This window comes from Zeus faber, assembly GCF_960531495.2.
Source record: "Zeus faber genome assembly, chromosome: 12".
In the NCBI taxonomy this organism is placed as follows: domain Eukaryota; kingdom Metazoa; phylum Chordata; class Actinopteri; order Zeiformes; family Zeidae; genus Zeus; species Zeus faber.
The window spans coordinates 32,991,455-33,013,359 of record NC_137196.1 but is presented as its reverse complement, the minus strand read 5'-3'; the positions used below and the strand labels follow the sequence as shown (position 1 = coordinate 33,013,359).

Sequence of the window (21,905 nt, the reverse complement as noted above, 5' to 3'; positions counted from 1 at the left end):
CAAGACCCAGGTCCCTAACCCTAAACCCAAACCTGGGTCCCGGTCAGGTCCCTAACCCTAAACCCAAACCTGGGTCCCAGTCAGGTCCCTAACCCTAACCCCAAACCTGGGCCCCGGTCAGGTCCCTAACCCTAAACCCAAACCTGGGTCCCGGTCAGGTCCCTAACCCTAAACCCAAACGTGGGTCCCGGTCAGGTCCCTAACCCTAACCCCAGAAGCTACTCATCTGCTGGCCTTCCCTTGGACCCGACTCTAGAAACCACCTTTGGTTTTAAAAGACAAATACACTTCTCTTTGTGATCAGACCTTTCTTTTTCTCTCTCTTCCTCTCCCATTTCACCTTCTCTCCTCCTCTCACTCAGTGTCTCCCTCCTTGATGCAAGATTTGTCTGTAGGGAACACATCTTTTAATTCCTGTCTGAATCTGGAGTGACTTAAAGGAAGTCCTCCCCCTCTTCTTGTCCTCCGTCTGGCAGACGCCTCCAAAGGTGGAACCTTTAACAGGGCGAACCTTAAAAAGCTTTGCCTAATTTCCACCAACACATCACGTGTGCCACCAGGGGAGATAGAACTCTGGACCATTGCTACACACCTTACAAGAACGGATACAAGACCGTCTCACTACCTGCTTTCGGGAAATCTGACCACGCCACGATCTCGCTGGTTCCAGTTTACAGGCCTCTGAGCGTGCGAGAACTGGTGGTGACGAGGGAAGTGAAACGGTGGACGGACCAATCAGAGGCTGCGCTTCAGGACGCTTTGACTGACGTAGACTGGGACATGTTCCAAACAAGTTCAAGTGACGTCAGCGAGTTTACAGAGGTGGCAGTAAGTTTTGTGACTACGCTAGCAGATAATATCATTCCCACGGTGAAAGTTTGGATATTTCCAAACCAGAAACCGTGGGTTGATAAATCCATCCGCTGCACTCTGAATGCTCGCACGGCCACTTACAACGACGGTCTTGTATCTGGAAATATGGACAATTACAAAGCGGCGTCATACAATCTGCGGAGGGCGGTTAGGGACGCCAAACGGGCGTACAGAGAGACCGTGGAGCTACAGATGGAGCGGGGGACACGAGACGATTGTGGGAGGGGCTACGGATGAACACGAACTACAAGAGCAGCCCCTCCCCAGCCACGAGTGTGGACGCCTCCCTAGCCAACGAACTGAACTCCTTTTATGCGCGGTTCGAGTCTGGCAACAGCACCACTAGCTCGCCGGCTAATTGGAGTTACACCGCTGGGGATGAGCGTGCACTCTCAGTGTCCGTGCACAAGGTCAGGAGGGCTCTGATGCGGGTGAACACCAGTAAGCTGCGGGCCCAGACGGCATATCTGGGCGAGTTCTGAAGACCTAACCAGCTAGCCCCGGTGTTCACCACAATATTCTCCCTGGCTGAATCAGTGGTCCCGTCCTGCTTCAAGAGGTCCACCGTCGTTCCTGTCTTGAAGATCGCCTCTCCAGCCTGCCTGAATGACTACCTTCCGGTGGCCCTCACCTCGGTGGTCATGAAGTGTTTCGAGAGGTTGATTAAGGATTACATCTGCGCCTCCCTCCCCCGCACCTTGGACCCATTGCAGTTCGCGTACCAGCAGAACAGATCCACGGATGACGCGGTTTCCCAGGTACTGCACACCACGCTTAGCACCAGTCTGGTGGGGACACCATAGTCCCCACCAGACTGGCTGTCAAGCTGAAGGAGCTCGGACTGAATGCTCCGCTGTGCGCCTGGATCCTGGACTTCCTCACAGCCCGCCCCCAGGTGGTCAGGGTGGGGAAGCACACGTCAAGCATCCTCACCCTCAATACAGGATCCTCCCAGGGTTGCGTCCTCAGCCCCCTACTGTACTCCCTGTACACACATGACTGTGTGGACAGGTCCAGCTCCAACACCATCATCAAGCTGACGACACCGTTGTTGCGGGCCTGATCACTGACTGCGACGAAAAGGCCTACCGCGAGGAGGTGGCTGACCTGTCACTCTGGTGCCAGGACAACAGCCTCCACCTGAACGTCAGCAAAACTAAGGAGCTGATTGTGGACTTCAGGCGAGGAACACAATCGAGGACGCACGTGCCTTTGGTGATTAACGGGATTTCTGTTGACAGGGTGAGCAGCTTCAAATACCTGGGAGTCCACATCACAGAGGACTTAACATGGACTTTACAAACAGACACTTTGGTGAGGAAGGCGAGGCAGCGTCTTTACCACCTCAGGCAGCTGAGGAAATTCCGGGTCTCGGTGAGGATCCTCAAGTCCTTCTACTCTGGAGCAGTGGAGAGCATCCTGACAGGCAACATCACTGCCTGGTTTGGGAACTGTACTGCTCAGGACAGGAGGGCCCTGCAGAGGGTGGTGCGTTCAGCTGAACGTACCACTGGAACTACCCTCCCCCTCTTGCAGGAGTTATACACCAGGAGGTGTAGTAGCAGAGCCCGTAGGATCATGAAGGATCCTCATCACCCCAACAACGGACTGTTTCAGCTGCTGCGGTCAGGCAAGCGCCTCCGCAGTCACACAGCGAGAACAGAGAGACTAAGACTGAGTTTTTTCCCGCAAGCCATTAGAACTGTCAATGCTGACCTCACCAGGGGTCCTAACTGAGCCATGCACTAGGCTCCACTACCTACTGTACTGTATGTAGCATACTGTACCGCATACTGTATCACTGTTCAGGGTTGTTCGTGATGTATACTGTGCTGTATTAACCCAAGCACTACCTCACTTTATCCACATGCCACTTATATGCACATCTCTGTATATACATAATTACCTATTCCATATACATAAGCATATTCATTCTATCTATTCCATTTTATCTCATTTTATTTTATTGTATTTTATTTTATTCTATATATTTTTACTTTACTTTACTTTCTATAAGTATTCGACTGACTGTATTATGTTTTAGGAGTCAGTTAGTTGGTCTATTAGAAAGAAATTTTTCCTAGGACATATTGTGTGTTATCGCCAGGTGCGTTGCATTACATTTCACTGCATATATGTATGAAAGTATGTATATGTATGTGATGAATAAACCTCTTGAATCTTGAATCTTGAATCCTTCAGGAAGTCCTCCCCATCTTCTTGTCCTCCATCCTTCAGGAAGTCCTCCCTCTCTTCTTGTCTTCCATCCTCCAGGAAGTTCTCCCTCTCTTCTAGACCTCCCTCTCTTCTTGTCCTCCATCCTTCAGGAAGTCCTCCCTCTCTTCTTGTCCTCCATCCTTCAGGAAGTTCTCCCTCTCTTCTAGTCCTCCATCCTTCAGGAAGACATCCCTCTCTTCCTGTCCTCTGTCCTTCAGGAAGTCCTCCCTCTCTTTTAGTCCTCCATCCTTCAGGAAGACCTCCCTCTCTTCCTGTCCCCCATCCTTCAGGAAGACCTCCCTCTCTTCCTGTCCCCCATCCTTCAGGAAGACCTCCCTCTCTTCCTGTCCCCCATCCTTCAGGAAGTCCTCCCTCTCTTCGTGTCCTCCATCCTTCAGGAAGTCCTCCCTCTCTTCCTGTCCTCCATCCTTCAGTAAGTCCTCCCTCTCTTCTTGTCCTCTGTCCTTCAGGAAGTCCTCCCTGACTCATCATGCATTACACCAACTGAACTAAATCGAAACACCTTTTACTAAACGACCCATCAGGAACGAATCTCAAAAAATTGTTGAACATTCTATCACTACTCCATCGCTTCTTCCACCGATCAGTTCCACTCCGTGATTCATATTTATTTATGAAATTTATTATTTGAATTGTAAACATTAATTTATCCTCAAAATACTTTTGACATGTAATCAAACAATGTATTTTTTTTTCCAATGGAAACGACTCACACAAAAGCTGTTGACCTAAAAACCAAAAAAGATTTTTGCCTCATGAACGAATAATCGACTATTCGGACCCCCGGACTCACAACCTTAAACCTCTGTTGTGTACTCAGTTTTGGAATGACCACCTATTAAGCAAATTACACAAAGATCTGAGAGAGAATTAATTTGAAATGAGGTCACCCTGGATCTGTTCCCCACAGACAAACAATGGCAAAGAAACAAAAAAAGAAATTGGACGGCAATTTAGCGGAAGCAACAGGGAAATACATATAGAAAAGATTGTATCTGACATACAGTTTGGATTAGTTATAGTTTAAGTGAGTGTTAGTTACTGGTAAGTGAGGGTTAGTTTCCAGATTAGTTATAGTTCAAGTGAGTGTTAGTTACTGGTTAGTGGGGGTTAGTTTCCGGATTAGTTATAGTTTTGATTAGGTAACTTACTGGTTAGTTACAGTTGGGTTCAGTTATAGTTTATGTGACTGTTAGTTACTGGTTAGTGAGGGTTAGGTAATTGTTAGTTATAGTTGTAATGAGGGTTAGTTACTGGTTAGTTAGAGTTGTAGTGTGGGTAATTCACTGGTTAGTTAGAGTTGTAGTGAGGGTTAGTTACTAATTAGTTTTGGTTGTAGTGAGGGTTAATTACTGGTTAATTATAGTTCTAGTGTGGGTTAGTTAGTGGTTATTTATAGTTGTAGTGAGGGTAAGTTACTGGTTATTTATGGTTGTAGTGAGGGTTAATAACTGGTTAATTATAATTCCAGTGTGAGTACGTTTGTGGTAAGTTATAGTTATAGTGAGGGTAAGTTACTGGTTAGTTATAGTTGTAGTGTGAGTTAGGTACTGGTTAGTTATAGTTAGGGTATTTTCAAACCTGATCCTCTGCTAAAGCTGTGGGAACGACCAGGACAATGTCTCCTCGTTTCAGCTCCAGCTCGTCTGAGTTTGCAGCTTCAAAGTCATGCATTGTCTCCACCTGCACCAAAATATATATATATGAATAGTATTTATTTTATATGTATATACTGTATATTACATGGTTAAAATATAAAAAACATAACATTTTATGGGCTAGTTAAGATTATGGCTGACCTTGTACAGGAAGCCCTCTGGCAGGGTGGAAGCCCCTCCAGGTGGAGGATCCTTGGCCTCCTGGTTTTCTAGGATCACACCATTGTCGCTGATATTGGTTGGAGAGATGATGTCAGTGTCACGGTCGTCGTCGCCCTCATTGCTGGACGCGGGTTCAATAACCACAGAGGGAATCGCCATCTTCTCCTGGAAAACACAACAATTAATTATCAGAGAGCTGGTGCAACTGAAGCGCCAGACCGTCCAGTGATCTGTAAATAATATTTTCACATTAGTTCAAGTTCAAGTTCAAGAGATTATTTGTCACATACATATACATACGGTCATACATATATGCAGTGAAATGTCATGACACCCGGTGATATTATAATCAGTGCTTAATTTGTAAATCAGGAGGTGCCGGAATACAGAGAGGTTGCTTATCCAGCATGTTGGGGGGAGAAAAAAAGTCACGGAAAGTATGCACAAAATGCACGAGGGGGAGGTGAAGGTGCCATGCGTGATGCGGCGCGTGATGCGGCACAGAACGCACAGGTGTTTATGTTTTGTTAAATTAGGAAGCGTGAATAAAAAATAATATGGCTGCTCTCTGAAAGTTGACAAGTCGATCCATCAGCCGGAAACCCATCAGCCGACTGAGATTCTTCAAGCTGAGAAGTGGTTTTGTTTTTTTGTCAGTCAGTGTTTATTACAATAAGAGGGTAAATCAGATAAAAGCTTCCAAAGTGCATAGGGATAAGATTTCAATGAGGAATTATAAATAAGTAGTTTAAATCAGTAGTGTCAACTTGTTATACTGGTCACCAGTGTCAACTTGTTATAATGGATAGCAGTGTCAACTTGTTATAATGGATAGCAGGGTCAACTTGTTATAATGGTCAGCATTGTCAACTTATAATACTGGTCAGTAGTGTCAATTGTTATAGATTCAAGATTCAAGATTCAAGATTTTTATTTGTCACATACATATACATACTTCCATACATATATGCAGTGAAATGTAATGCAACGCACCCGGTGATAGCACACAATAAGTCCTAGGAAAAAGTACAAAAATAAAATAAAAATAAAAAGTAGAAAATTCCTTTCTAATAGACCGACTAACTGACTCCTAAAACGTAATACAGTAAGTGGAATACTTATAGAATAAGATAAAAAATATATAGAATAAAAATACAATAAAAAAATAAATTGATATAAAATGGAATAGGTTGAAGGAATATGCCTATGTATATACAGATATGTGCATTTAAAGTGGCATGTGAATTAAAGTGGCATGTGAATGTGAATAGTGTGAGGTAGTGTTGGGATAATACAGCACAGTATACAACAGTACGGCGCAGCAATACGGCATCACGAACAACCCTGAACAGTGATACAGTATGCGGTACAGTATGCTACATACAGTACAGTAGGTAGTGGAGCCTAGTGCATGGCTCAGTTAGGACCCCTGGTGAGGTCAGCATTGAGGTCAGCATATAACGGTCAGCAGTGTCATCTTGTTTTAATGGTCAGTAGTGTCAACTTGTTATAATGGTCAGCAGTGTCAACTTGCTCTATCTGTCAGCACTGTCAACTTGTTATAATGGTCAGCAGTGTCAACTTGTTATAGTGTTCAGCACTGTCAACTTGTTATACTGGTCAGTAGTGTCAACTCCTTATAATGGTCAGTCGTGTCAACTTGTTACACTGGTCAGCAGTGTCAACCTGATATAATGTTCAGCAGTTTCAACTTGTTATTATGGTCAGTAGTCTCAACTTGTTATAATGGTATATAATATACATACATAATATTAATTTCTTGCACTGCACCGTTACTTTTATGACTTGATTTTATTTATATATATATATATATATATATATATATATATATATATATATATATATATATATATATACACACACATATATATATATATATATATATATATATATATATATATATATATATATATATATATATATATATATATATATACATATATATACTTGTTTTGATTATTAGGTTTGGGGGACTTTCAGTTTCCCGACATGCTCAACTTTTCACCACACAATGTCACATATTGTATATAATATATTATTTATAGAATGTTAATGAATGGAATATTAATCATGGAGTATATTTACGGAGGTCTCATCCACAGGACTTTCTCTTTGCTCCTCTGGAGTAGTCACTGATTCCTAAGCAGAAAATAGATTTTAAATTAACGTTATTACATGTTACATGAATAATACCCAATGATTTCCAAACAGAAAGACTAATTATATTCGTATTCATAAACAAACATGTCTTGTTTGTATTAACACTATAATCATTTATATAAAATAAGGAATCATAGCTATGGCATGAAGACATGGAAACTAATTTCAAAGAAATACATTGACTTTTGCACATACGAACTAATGTAATTCCTGTATTTTTCAACTCCATATAAAACTGTAAAATCCTATAAATAGTTCATTTTATAAAGTATTCATATATAAAATAGATTATTGACGTAATGTAAAGTTGGATGTGGTATCAGCTTTACCTGTAGCACTGTTTGGCTTTTCTCTTCTTCAGCAACGTGTCTCTGCACAAAACAAGGAAAGACTTACAGACAGACAGACAGAGTACAGGCAGAGTACAGACAGACAGATTATGGACAGACAGATGGGGATACAGACAGACAGACAGACAGATGGGGTACAGACAGACAGACAGACAGACAGAGTACAGACAGATAGACAGAGAATGGACAGACAGACAGACCTCAGAGGGCTCCGGCTCTGCTCCTTCCTCTGTGAACTGAAGAACATTTGAAACTTAAGTCGTAAAAAAGTAAAAGTTGAGTTGTTGAGTTGTTTTCTTATCACATTGTGAGAAAACATTTGATGTTTCTATTGATGTAAGGGTTAATAAGTGGATTGTGTTAATATGATAGAACGTATCATATCTAATGATATGGTTTCCATGGTGATCTCACTTGGGGCTCCTCCTCCTCCGGCGTCTGCCTGGTAACAGCTGCAGTCTCAGCCTGGCCAGGAGGGGGCATCGCTGCTTCCTCCCCTATGGGCTGCCCTGGGCTACCAGGGGGGCAGGAGGCTTCCACCTCTTCAGCGCTGGTGTCCTTCTTGAGACAGATAGAAAGATACAGGACAGACAGACAGACTGTCCCTCTCCCTCTCCCACCCCTGTCTGTGTGTGTGTATGTGTGGCGGGCGTGGCTGCATTCTCTGGCTCTCTCCTGACGATGTCAGTCACCACACCTGCTCCGCCTACTCACCTGTGGTCCATCAGTTCATCACCGTGCACCAGGTCGGGGGAGCCTGGGTTTCGCTTACTTTTTTTAAGTTTATGGGCAGTGACTATAAAAGATTTTAGTAATATAAGTAAATCCATAATAAAACATACTCTTCCCACGCAGTTCATTTATTACATGAATAAAAGTGTATATATTACAATTTTTACTTAGGAAATTCTAGTTCTCACTGAATCTTAATATTATAATGTACAAATGACTTATAAAAGTTCAAAGTCAGGTACTCCTCACTTAACGAGTGAGTTGCGTTCCTACAACCAGGTCGTTAAGACAATTGGTCGACAAGCGAGGGCACACCCCATTACCGATGTTTCAGTCTTGGAGATTGTGAACACTAGTCTAGTAAATACTGACAGACTGCAGGAATGACACTGAGACTGAGAACAGTGATGAGATGAGATGTATAGAGTGTATATATGATATATAGTATTTACAGTATATATACTGTATATACTATATATAGTATATAAAGTATATATCGAATATTTAGTGTATATAGTATATATAGCATATATAGTGTATATAGTGTATCTAGTATATATAGTATATATATAGTATATATAGTGAATAGAGTATATAGTGTGTATATACAGTAAAGTGTTCTGTATATAGTATATATATTATATATATAGTATATTAATGATGATGATATGCTTGGTATTGTACACAGTGTACAATACAGACTGGTCAGAGAGCTGGTCCTAAGTCTAAACGGTCGTTAAACAGGAAGGTGGTTTAGTGAGCAGTACCTGTATTTTGCTCTACAAAGTTCGCTGCACCCAAAAGGCCGGGGCCTGCGGCTATCTTCATGGTTCTGCAGGTTCAATGCCATCTGTGGTTCAATGCTAATTTTGACCACTTTATCGCTATTCCCTATAACTTTTAGTTGTTTTTTCAATATCTCTTGAGTTTAATAGGAATTATGGAAATGTTTTTGTCAACAATTGTAACGCCTTATTTGTTCAATAAATGATTCCTTTTCAACAAGTTACTTTTGGATTGCATTTTGAAAGCCACCACAAACTGATGCGTGTTCCACAACCTACAGATTCCGTAACATAATAATAATAATAATAATAATAATAATAATAATGTCAAAATATTATTGACGGATCACTGAAAAGTCTTATAAATGCGCTTCAGTTACACCAGCTCTCTGAAGACGATGCCTTTTTGTGGTCTCGCACAGTTACCACCAGGTCTCTGCGGGCGGTAATTGCGTCACTCTAACCGCGTTGACCTTTTATCGCCGGTGTTTGTGAATTGGACGCGATTTGCAACAAGGCTGATTTGTGTAGAAGGGAGCCAATTTTACACCAAATTAATGCATAATACAGAATTAAAATATGACCAAATAGCACCGGCACAAAGCACCAAGATGCTATTTGCATCGCAGTGCAGTTGGCGGAGCATTTTACTGTTTTCTGTGCTTCGTGAATTAGACACTCCCCTTTTCTGTTATTTGGGCTTGCGTGGATTTGGATTTGGGCAAATCCACGCAATGGAATTTGCCCTTCAGTGTTTTATTCCTGAGACTTATTAAAATATTTCCCTGTTGTCCCAGTTACCAACTCTCCAGTTCCCTACCCGTCTGCCTACCAGTCCTGCCTGACCTACTTGGCCTATCTACCTGCCTGCCTGACCTTCCCTGCCTGCTTGCCTTCCAGACCTTCCCTGTCTGTATTGCGGCCAAGTTGGCCACTATTTTTCCGCCTGCCCAGTCCTCCTGATAAAATTTCCGGCTCGTCAGTAGTGGGAGAAGTACTGACGAGCCAAGAAGTCTGTTCTTCCTTCTCTTGTGCCTAGCTCGATGACACCCTCTTATGGTGCACCCAGTCCTTGCCCCTCTTGACCATTATTGACTCTGGAGCAGATGAGAGCTTCATAGACTACAGTGTGGCCATACAAATGGAGATTTAAACTGAGCCCCTAGCACATGGCGGTTCCTTTAACTCTCTTGCTTTCTGGCAACCATTAAGAGTTAATAAGCTTATGCATCATTGATTGTCCACACACACCACAGGTACGGTGTTACCCCTGGTTACAGACCCACAAACCTCAAGTGAACTGGACTTCGGGCAACATAACCTCCTAGAGCACATTCTGTCATTCCCACTGCTTGCTTTCTGCCCCTGCCAGAGCCGCCTCACCTGTCCTCTGTTCCGGAGGGTTATCATGAACTCGCCTCGGTGCAAACATCACGGCGTGTCCCTGCCACGTCACCGCCCCTATTTTTGTGCCATCGACCTCATGGATTCCTCTCTCATCCAGAATTTAAATTGGGAACATCCGACCGATCACAGACGTGTGCCAGGTGGCGCCCTCCACTTTCACCTCCTCTTCCAACTCGCCTGCAGCCAGTCTCTCTCTCTCTCTCTCTCTCCCTCTCTCTCCCATCTGTGTGTGCGTGTGTGTGTGTGCGGTGGGCATAGCTGCATTTTTCCGGCACTCTCCTTGATGACGTCATTCAGAGAGAGGCGGAGCTTGTGCTGTAGGTGGAGAGTCTGACTCCGACTGGTGGGGGTCGAACAATGAAGAATTTCACAGATTTATTTCTCTATGAGAGTATGTTCATTGCATACTGAATGAAAACTATATACAATACTGCAATCAAGTAACTTTAAAGGGACAACTTCACAATTTATAACTTTGAAGTGCTTCCTTCTGAAAAGCAGATAATAAAATAATGGAAAATAATTAATGAAGAACAAAAAATACACACTAACATTTCTTTGTTAGTGGTTAGGGTTAGGGTTTTTGTACTATTAAACATTACTATTAAACTACTTTTAAATTACTATCAAACGTTGCCTGATCTGTGGGGCAATGCCAGGGTTATTTAAATTGCTCGCATGTTGATTTGTCTTCATATAGCTTTTAACATGGGTTGATCAGTAGTTGAGCATTCATTTTGTGAAGGACAGATCATTTTCTGCAATGACCGTGCATAAACTTATTGGTGTCGGTCAAACGCAGGCAGGAGCTTTGTGACTGAGATCAAACTGATGGCGGATGAGGACTTTCTTTAGATAAAAAAGAATTCCGTTATTCTCATACCATAGGTGAAATACTGCTTTGCCTCACTGAACATGATTGTATAAACCGCATTCAAAACAAAACTCCACATGGAGTGAGTATTTCTTTTTTTTTCCCGCTCAAAAATAGTTTGTGAATCTAAAACGGCCATACACCGGTAATGAAGTGTGCTGGAGAACTTTAAGCGCTTGATTTCAACTCCCACCTCCGGAGGATCTTCTGCCACATCCAGAAGAAGGCTGAGTACATGGAGTCTGAATGGATCATGTTCAAAGCCACCATCGTGGAAGCAGCTGCAAAGAGCTGTGGTCAGAAGGTCGCTGGTGCCCGTTATGGTGGCAATTCAAGGACCCGCTTGTGGACACCAGCGGTGAGGGAGTTGCTAAAAAGGGAGTCCTTCTAGGCTTCTTTAGAATGGGGGACTGCCGATTTGGCAGACCTCAGTTGAGGTGGTTCGGGCACCTGAAAAGGAAGACCCCTGTTTGTCTCCCTTTGCAGGTGTACCAGGCACGACCAACTAAGAGGAGACCCTAGGGCCGACCCATGAGCCGCTAGAAAAATTATATCTCCCAGCTACATGGGAGCGCCTCGGAATCCCCCAAGAAGTGCTGAGGTAGTTGCTCGGGAAAAGGATGTCTGGGACACCCTGTTAAGCTGTTAAGACCCAGACCCAGATAAGCGGCTTGAAAATGGATAGATGGATGGACTGCACTGTATATACTACCGGGTAAACTCACCATTTTTTCGAAATCGGCAAAAAAAGTTGGAGCAGATGAATCCTTCAGTGCATGTTTAAGAATACAGAAAGAAAAAGAAAAGTTAGAATTGATTTACAATTTGCACAAAAATTCCAAAAGAAAGGTGGTTAACACATTGTATTATTGAGTGATATAGAAGGAAATAACTGCATTTCACATTCTAATTATTCAGCAGCAGATTGATATGAAGTGTTGCTGTATATATAATACATCATACATGTGTAATAAGGGTTAGTGAGTGAGTGGTGCTGGTATTATATAGTGCATATTATATTTGTTATATAGTGGTTGTATAGTGCATGCATGTGGGTTATATAGTGGATAGTATATAGGTTATATAGTGGATAGCATATACTGTAGGCTATATAGTGGTTATATAGTGCACAGCATATAGGTTATATAGTGTTTGTACAGTGCATAATATATAGCTTATATAGTGCATAGTATATAGGTTATATAGTGGTAATATACTGTAGTGCATAGTATATAGATTATATAGTGGTTATATGGTACATAGTATATAGTTTATATAGTATATAGTTTTAGGGTGATTATATAGTGCATAGCATTTAGGTTATGTAGTGGTTGTATAGTGCATAGCACATAGGTTATATAGTGGATAGTATATAGGTTATATAGTGGTTATACAGTGCATAGCTTGTGGGTTATATAGTGCATTGTATATAGATTATATAGTGGATAGGACAGTATATAGGTTATAGAGCGGTTATATACTGTAGTACATAGTATATAGGTTATATAGTACATAGAATATAGGTCATATAGTGGATAGTACATCGGTTATATAGTGGTTACATACTGCATAGTACTGTATAGGTTATACAGTGCATAGTATATAGGTTATATAATGGATAGTATATAGGTAATATGGTGGTTATACACTGTAGTGTATAGTATACAGATCACATAGTGGTTATATAGTACATAGTATATATGTTATATAGTGCATAGCATATAGGTTAAATAGTGGATAGTATATAGGTTATATAGTGATTGTATACTGCATAGTATATAGGTTATGAAGTGGATAGTATATCGTTTAAATGGTGGATAGTATATAGGTTATAAAGTGCACACTATATAGGTTAAATAGTGGATAGTATAAAGGTTATATAGTGATTGTATAGTGCATAGTATATAGGTTATATAGTGCATAGTATAAATGTTGTATAGTGGTTATATAGTACATAGTATATAGGTAAACTTGTGGATGGTATATAGGTTATATAGTGGTTATATAGTGCATAGTATATATGTTATATAGTGCATAGTATATAGGTTACATATTGCATAGTATACTATATATGTTATATATTGCATAGTATATAGGTTATATAGTGCAAAGTATATAGGTTATATAGTAAACTGTATATAGGTTATAAAGTGGTTATATACTGTTGTGCATATTACATAGGTTATATAGTGAATTGTATATGGGTCATACAGCGGTTATATACTGTCGTGCATAGTATATAGGTTATACAGTGCATAGTATATATGTTATATAGCGCATAGTATATAGGTTATATAGTGCATAGTGAATAGTATATAGGTCATATAGTGGTTATATACTGTCGCGCATCGTGCATAGGTTATATAGTGGATAGTACAGTATTTAGGTTTTATAGTGGTTATATAGTGCATAGTATATAGGTTATATAGTGCATAGTACATAGGTTATAAGCTGCTGATTCCACTGGAATTCTCAATTAGATAAAAGATTGATTGACACTGTATTGGATGTGATTACAAACATTGTCTTATTATCAAAGTCAATGGTCTTCAACTTTTTCCAAATAGGACCCTTGGTGGATGAAGAAACAGAGCTAGATTTGTTTTTGAATTTAAGCCTGGCCTATGACATCATCTTTATAATGCTTTATCAACCTATTAATTTACTCAGTTATGATGCAAACAGGTCCTGTCTGTTTTGATTTTAGATATAGATTTATTTAGTCACACAGCCTCAATGGTCTGTGTGAAAGAAATACAGTGAAATCCACCTTTTTCTTGTTTTCACACAAAGAATAAAGGTTTCACAAATAAAGTGGTGTTTAGGCTTTTTATTATAAACTTGTCCAGGTTTGACTACTATCAGTACAGTAATTTTTTAAATCTAGGCCTGGTCTTAAATGGCTTAAATGGGTTTTACATGGTTTGTATTATTATAGTTATGTCACAATATGTTACTGGAAAATTCTTTGGTTTTTGAACGTTACTCTAAAATCCAAGGTTTTTGAACGCACCATAACTCCAGAAGCTGCAATTCGGTTTTCAGTCGATCACTGAAATAAAAAACGCTCCTGTTCTAGTGTTAATGGAAGGAGTTTACTCAATATAATTTTTTTGTCTGAAAGGCATTTAAATCTTTTTCACAAAAATCACATTGAGAAAAATTGGTGGACCTCGTACAGTACCCACGGTTGAAGACCACTGATCTAAAGGGTTCAGAGATTATGTTTGTGGGGATAGGAAGTACCTGAGGAAATCCATTGAATGCATTGGTGGCCTAAATCAAATCAGAGACACAAATTAACAGCTGAAGGTTTTCTGTAAAAAACAATTTGATATTAATTTACATTTTACGAGCAATAATGTGAAATGAGCAAGCGTGAGGAGAGGTAAAGGAAGCGGAGGAATTGGCGGAGGAGAGGATCCAGGGAGGGGTGCAGGACAGCGTAGTTTATCTCTTCAGTCTGAGGTGGGAATAAAGGGGCGGGGTCTAACACCTTCTATTCTACTCTGTTCTAATGGAGAAAAGGGAGTGAAGTACCTCTTCCTTTTCTTTATCTAGCTCTTGGTACAACATTCCATATCGCCGATTAGCAGCCTCATCTTCGGACATGTCTGAATTTTCAGGCTCTTTATGAATTTTAGATGCGTGTCCTTTGATTGCTCCTGTCCCAGGAAAGGAGGAGCTTTGGTGGCCACTACTGGAGCCCACTTCCTCCCAGACCCCGGGCTCAATCGCAGCATCTCCAGTCTCTGGAAAACTGTTAGCAAACGGGTCAGCTGCCCACCCGGAAACTCCTTCGCTGAGATCTGAGATTCCACCAAACTGATACATTTCAAAGAAGCAACCTCCATCTTCAAGCTGTGTATTTTTAGAGAGATCTGTTTGGACTGTTCTCTCAACACTAGCCTCCCAGCTTTGCCCATGGGATAGAGAAAAAAGATTTGATGGAAATCCATCTTCTTCCTGCGTTTCAGCAAAAGGATCTGATGTAAATCCACTTTTTTCTTTATTCTGATTATCAGCAAAAGGATCTTTCTCAAAAAACTCTCCCCTTTGAATGTCCCCAAAAGATCCAAAACTAAATCCTTTGGCGGGAGTTTCTGCAACAAGACCAGATGTGAAACCCCCAATGGAAGTTTCTGTTTCAGTCAGTTGCTCTGCTGCCATCTCTTGGAGGTCCTGCTCATATGTCTGAGACCAGTTTGCTGTGAAGGCATCAATTCCAAAACCCACAGAGCTTTTACGAACTGAAGAAGTTTCTGAATGAGAAAAACTGTCTTCATATGCAAGGTCATCATCAGCACTGGCCAGGCCACCACCTTGGCCCACATCTCCCCATTCCTCAGCAGTCTCATACTCAGAGCCAGAGCCATCTGGAGATCTGGACAGAGAAGAGCCTTTCTCCTGGGTGGAGTCTTCAATCTGCTCGCCATGCTCATTGGTGAAGATCAGCCCTGGAGTAGATTGTCGCCGACCCTCCAGCTCCACCTCGCCATTCTCTAAATCTGCCTGCCCTGCGTCATCTCTCTTTACCTCTACGCCCTCATCCACCGCCCCAGATGAAAAATGGTCCTGCACCTGTTTGGCTGCATTAGTTTGGGAGCCCCAGCTGCTAACCTCTCCAGCGGCTGCTGCTGGCTGGCTGTCCTGTGGTTCCTGAACTTCCCCCTGACCTGCCGGGGCCACAGTGCCATCTCCTGCAGGGGCGACAGCGCTATCTCCTGCAGGGGCAACAGCGCTATCTCCTGCAGGGGCAACAGCGCTATCTCCTCCAGGGGCCATGGAGGGACCATCTCCATTTGCTGCTGCTGAGCCAAAGTCAGCAGACCAGTCTGCCACGAAGCCAGCATCTGAGGTCTGCTTTGAGAAATGTTGGAATAAAGGGTTAAAGATGGCCACCGCAGGAGTCAAAGTCAGACTCGGAGGACATGGATGTAAGATGAATCAAAGAGTTTAATGTGAAACAAAGAGGGCACATTGACAAGAATCACAGAAGTATAGTGAAAAAAGTATTTTAAAAGGAAGGCTTTTAATGTAACTTTTACTATGTATGTGATGTGCCCAGCTATCTTAAAGTTGAACCCCGAGCTCCTTGTCTAAATAAACACACAGTACAACACAGGTTTTACATTTACAAGCAGTAACACACCCTCACCAGAAGGGGGCGTCTTGAAGCACACTACCCTAACACCAAATCCATCTGCCTACTGTAGTTTCTTAATGAATTTGATGTGTTGATGAAGAAGGAGTGACCGCTGACGCTGACTTGAGTAAAATAATAGATTTATTACAAAAGAACAGCAGACCAGACTTGCCATGGACGGTCTGGGAGAGAACCAAGCCAGAAGGATTCTCTGTCGAATGCAACTTGGACGGGTCTTTCATACTGGCCCAAAGACAACATTAACCATTTGGTTCCCCTACATAGGTCACAGTTCACATTCACTTCCCTTATCACCAGGACCCCTGGTGATGTGCTCTCTCTCTAGGGACCCCGGCACCGTCTCTTAGTAATTATCTTATACGATGGGGCCGTCTTGGGACGCCACACATTCCAAGACACCTCATATTTCCCCCCTTCCAGACTACACAAAGTCTCGACAAAGATAAGAGTCATTGAACTTACAACGTTAATTGGCTTGATAGAAATCACCTACTAACAAACAAAATGATTATATTACACCCTTCTGAACATGCTGAGTCGTAGCAATACAATAAGTTTGTGGAGTGTGAGAGCGAAAAACCCATCTGGCAGCTTCCTTTCTTAGTTCTTTCAACAAACAATCAAGACAGGAAAATTCTGTCACGGTTCCTCTGCCCCAGGCAACCACCTATTGCACTCTAAATCAATTAACCACAAAGAAGAAGGGTTTAGACAACTATACAGGATGTTACATGTAAATGCATACACTCAGAACCTCAGAAATAAATAAAAATTCCAATGGACCTATCCCTGCCTATCATCAATGTCCCTCAAAACCTCGCAAAAAATACAAAACAACTGAGGTCCCAATATATATCCATTTCACCCTGTACCCAGAACTAACCGGAAACACACTCTCTACAACAGTATATACACAAATCTCCTTGCAACAAAGCTGTGAATCCACAGAACCACTGGAAATTTATTTGATTTTCAATTGATTATAAATCTTCGAATCGAACGTAGTGCTGATAAGACTCATAAGAAGAATGTGAAGAAGTTGATATGGAACATTCTAAATTCCAAATTAAACTGTATAAGAAACCATGTATTCTTAGATTTGGATGTTTCTGTACTTACAGATTCTGTTGGCTGCGTGTTTCCCTGCAACAAAGATCAGAAGATATTGACTTTCATCGTTTCAGTTCATATGCACACATGCATGTACACACATCATAAACACACATCATACACAGGGAGTGGAGCAGTATGTGAAGGCCCTGAAGAAGAACTGTATTGCTCCTTTAATGATTGTCTGCATTGAGCCCATCCTAGGTGCAGCAGTTCCACATTTAGATCATTTTGCTTTGTGTTATGACTCCTAATAGCCCAATATGACTCCTACCCCTTTTCCACCAAGGCATTTCAAGGGTAGATTCAGAGCCGGCACCTAATCTGGAACTGGTTCTTCGCGTTTCGACAGCAAAAGAACTGGCTCTGGAACCCGAAAACGGGTTCCAGAGCCAACCCGAAAACGGGTTCCAGAGCGACACCACTTCAAAACTGCTCATCGAGCTCCACTGGTTACCTGTAGCCGCCCGCATCAAGTTCAAGTCTCTGATGCTGGCCTACAGAGTGATTGCTGGGAATGCTCCCGCCTACTTAAATGCTCTTGTAAGAGCACATGTTGCCCCCCAGATGCTGCGCTCGTCAAATGAGCGTCGCCTGGCTCTGCCGGCCATACAGCCACGGCAATCCAGGTTATTCTCATTTGTAGTTCCACGTTGGTGGAACGAGCTGCCAAAAATGACCAGAGCAGGGACCTCCCTCTCTGTCTTTAGGAAGCACTTGAAGACCCAGCTCTTCAGTGAGTACCTCCTGTCCTAACCTACAATTACTTAGCACCACCTTGCAGTATTTATTGTTACACGAATGTTGTTGTTACACTAATCTCTGTCGCAATGTAGCTTGAATGTTATTCTCCCTTGTAAGTCGCTTTGGATAAAAGCGTCTGCTAAATGACTTAATGTAAATGTAAATGTAAAACTGGAAAAGAACCAAAAACTGCTTACGTCAGGGCTTAGGGTGGGGACAAGCAAGCTTGTGACAGCCGTTATTTTTAACCGCTTCAGCAGTGCAAAATTAATTCAACCCATCCGAAAAATGCCAATGAGAAAAGTAACAAAAATCCCAACAACAACAATAGCAACAACACCTAATTATACTTGTTTTCAGTGCTCACATAGATGTTCATCATGTTCTGCCCATCTCATTACCTAACCCAATAAAAAAAAAACTATCGGTCGCGCACGGTGTAAATACTGACATAAAAGATCATATTAAGATGGCCAAACATAAGCGATAATAAGAATAACCATAATTCTTTATTATAATAATAATAATAAATATATCTGCAGGCAGCAATACACCTGGTTCAGTTTATTAATTTTAGGTACGTATTCATTTTTTGGTTTCTGTCAAATGCATCACAAGTTACAAAAGTTACAAACATCATAGACTTACATCTGGACCAATCAACATGGACTTAGGGGCCAAGAAAGGAGCGTCCACGTCGCGGCCCTGGGAGTATTGACGAGATCGACAAGATCGACTAGATCTACAAGATACTGCTACTCCTATCACCACTACAAGCAACAGTTACAAGCCACAAGCTACGCTGAAAGCTGCAAGCTACAAGCCACAAAGCTACATAACACAAGAGAAAACATCATGCAAAGATTGTGCTGGACCCTTTTCCATCAAGCCAACACCGTCCCATTGGGATCCAAATTAATGCAGCTGTAGTCCCAACTATGTGCCCTTTAAAAGGCGTTTCAACTACAAGAAAGCAGACTGGAAAGGCTTCACCAACGAGCTGGATGAGAAAATCAAAAATATAATACCAGTTAGCAAGAACTACGACCAATTTGCCAACCTGGTGTTGAAAACTGCTCGGAAACACATCCCACGAGGCTGTAGAGTTGAATATACAGTGGGGCAAAAAAGTATTTAGTCAGCCACCAATTGTGCAAGTTCTTCCACTTAATAAGATGAGAGAGGCCTGTTATTTTCATCATAGGTTAGGGTTATGGCTTTCCCATACTGAGTATGCCTGCCCAGTATGGGAGCAAGCTGCCCATGCCAAGAAGTTGGACCCCGCCCTCAATGCTAGGTTCCTCAACTATGAGAGACAAAATGAGAAAAAAAATCCAGAAAATCACATTGTCTGATTTTTAAAGAATTTATTTGCAAATTATGGTGGAAAATAAGTATTTGGTCAATAACAAAAGTTTATCTCAATACTTTGTTATATACCCTTTGTTTGCAATGACAGAGGTCAAACGTTTTCTGTAAGTCTTCACAAGGTTTTCACACACTGTTGCTGGTATTTTGGCCCATTCCTCCATGCAGATCTCCTCTAGAGCAGTGATGTTTTGGGGCTGTCGCTCGGCAACACGGACCTTCAACTCCCTCCAAAGATTTTCTATGGGGTTGAGATCTGGAGACTGGCTAGGCCACTCCAGGACCTTGAAATGCTTCTCACGAAGCCACTCCTTCGTTGCCCGGGCCGTGTGTTTGGGATCATTGTCATGCTGAAAGACCCAGCCACGTTTCATCTTCAATGCCCTTGCTGATGGAAGGAGGCTTTCACTCAAAATCTGACGATACATGGCCCCATTCATTCTTTCCTTTACACGGATCAGTCGTCCTGGTCCCTTTGCGGAAAAACAGCCCCAAAGCATGATGTTTCCACCCCCATGCTTCACAGTAGGTATGGTGTTCTTTGGATGCAACTCAGCTTTCTTTCTCCTCCAAACAGGACAAGTTGAGTTTTTACCAAAAAGTTCTATTTTGGTTTCATCTGACCATATGACATTCTCCCAATCCTCTTCTGGATCATCCAAATGCTCTCTAGCAAACGTCAGACGGGCCTGGAGATGTACTGGCTTAAGCAGGGGGACACGTCTGGCACTGCAGGATTTGACTCCCTGGCGGCGTAGTGTGTTACTGATGGTAGCTTTTGTTACTTTGGTCCCAGCTCTCTGCAGGTCATTCACTAGGTCCCCCCGTGTGGTTCTGGGATGTTTGCTCACCGTTCTTGTGATCATTTTGACCCCACAGGTTGTGGACAGGTGTCTTTTATACTGATAACGAGTTCAAACAGGTGCCATTAATACAGGTAACGAGTGGAGGACAGAGGAGCCTCTTAAAGAAAAAGTTACAGGTCTGTGAAAGCCAGAAATCTTGCTTGTTTGTAGGTGACCAAATACTTATTTTACAGAGGAATTTACCAATTAATTCATTAAAAATCCTACAATGTGATTTCCTGGATTATTTCCCCCCATTCTTCTCTCATAGTCGAAGTGTACCTATGATGAAAATTACAGGCCTCTCTCATCTTTTTCAGTGGGAGAACTTGCACAATTGGTGGCTGACTAAATACTTTTTTGCCCCACTGTATACCTGGGCTTTCAAAGGACTGTGCAGGACTCTATGACAACTATGTCAGCATGTTTGAAGCAGATCCCTTCTCAGATGAAACATCTGCCAAAGCTGAGAAGGTGATGGAAAACATTGCCCAAGAGCGAAGCAAGACCTGGAATGCTCTTATTGAGTCCACAGACATGTCAAAAAACAGCAAGAAAGCATGGACACTTATTCACAAGCTAGGGGGTGATCCTAAAGCAGCTCCTCAACACCCAAAAGTCACTGCCAACCAAGTTGCCAACCAATTGCTCTTGAATGGAAAGAGTGGAAAGAGAGGGAAAAAGACCAAGCTGAACCGCAAGAAATACATCGAGGACCCTGCTTTTACAAGACAGCTTACTATGGAAGAGCTGGAAGGGGGAATCTCTACCCTCAAACCAGGAAAGGCAATCGGATCGGATAACATCGCAACCGAACAGATCAGGCACTTCGGTCACAAGGCAAAGACATGGCTTCTACAGCTTTACAATGAGTCCTTAACAACACACAAACTCCCTAACATCTGGAAGAAAGCCCACATTATAGCACTGCTGAAACCTGGGAAAGATCCATCCGCTCCCAAGAACTTCAGACCAATCGCACTTTTGAATCATACCTACAAGCTTTTCGCACATCTGATCCTCAACAGAATTGGCACCTTTGTTGACAAACACCTCATCCCTGAACAAGCAGGTTTCCGCCCTGGCAAGTCGACAACTAGCCAAGTACTCAACCTCACTCAGTACATCTAAGACGGCTATGAGGAAGGGATGGTAACTGGTGTGGTGTTTGTCGACCTCTCAGCTGCTTATGACACAGTTAACCACAGACGTCTCCTCAGCAAGATCCTGGAGACCACAAGGGACATCCGTCTGACAGAACTGATCGAAAGCATGCTTGAAAACAGGAACTTTTTTGTTGAGCTTGGAGGAAAGAAAAGCAGGTGGCGAAGACTCAAGAATGGCCTTCCACAGGGAAGTGTGCTTGCACCACTTCTCTTTAACATCTACACCAACGACCAACCAAAAAGTG

At 42.2% G+C, this 21,905-nt stretch overlaps 1 protein-coding gene across 1 annotated transcript in view; it reads right to left on the bottom strand.

Annotated features, from left to right (window-relative positions):
- The window catches only part of amph (amphiphysin), a gene marked incomplete at its 5' end in the record, with an annotated part of 62,058 nt that overhangs the window by 495 nt on the left and 39,658 nt on the right, over positions 1-21,905 (bottom strand). Inside the window, 8 exons of the mRNA XM_080010551.1 lie at positions 4,693-4,794; positions 4,911-5,096; positions 7,038-7,091; positions 7,442-7,483; positions 7,663-7,698; positions 7,877-8,023; positions 15,497-16,120; positions 17,547-17,570. Of these exons, the coding sequence (XP_079866677.1) occupies positions 4,693-4,794; positions 4,911-5,096; positions 7,038-7,091; positions 7,442-7,483; positions 7,663-7,698; positions 7,877-8,023; positions 15,497-16,120; positions 17,547-17,570 (1,215 nt within the window). The remainder of the gene's footprint in view (positions 1-4,692; positions 4,795-4,910; positions 5,097-7,037; positions 7,092-7,441; positions 7,484-7,662; positions 7,699-7,876; positions 8,024-15,496; positions 16,121-17,546; positions 17,571-21,905) is intronic.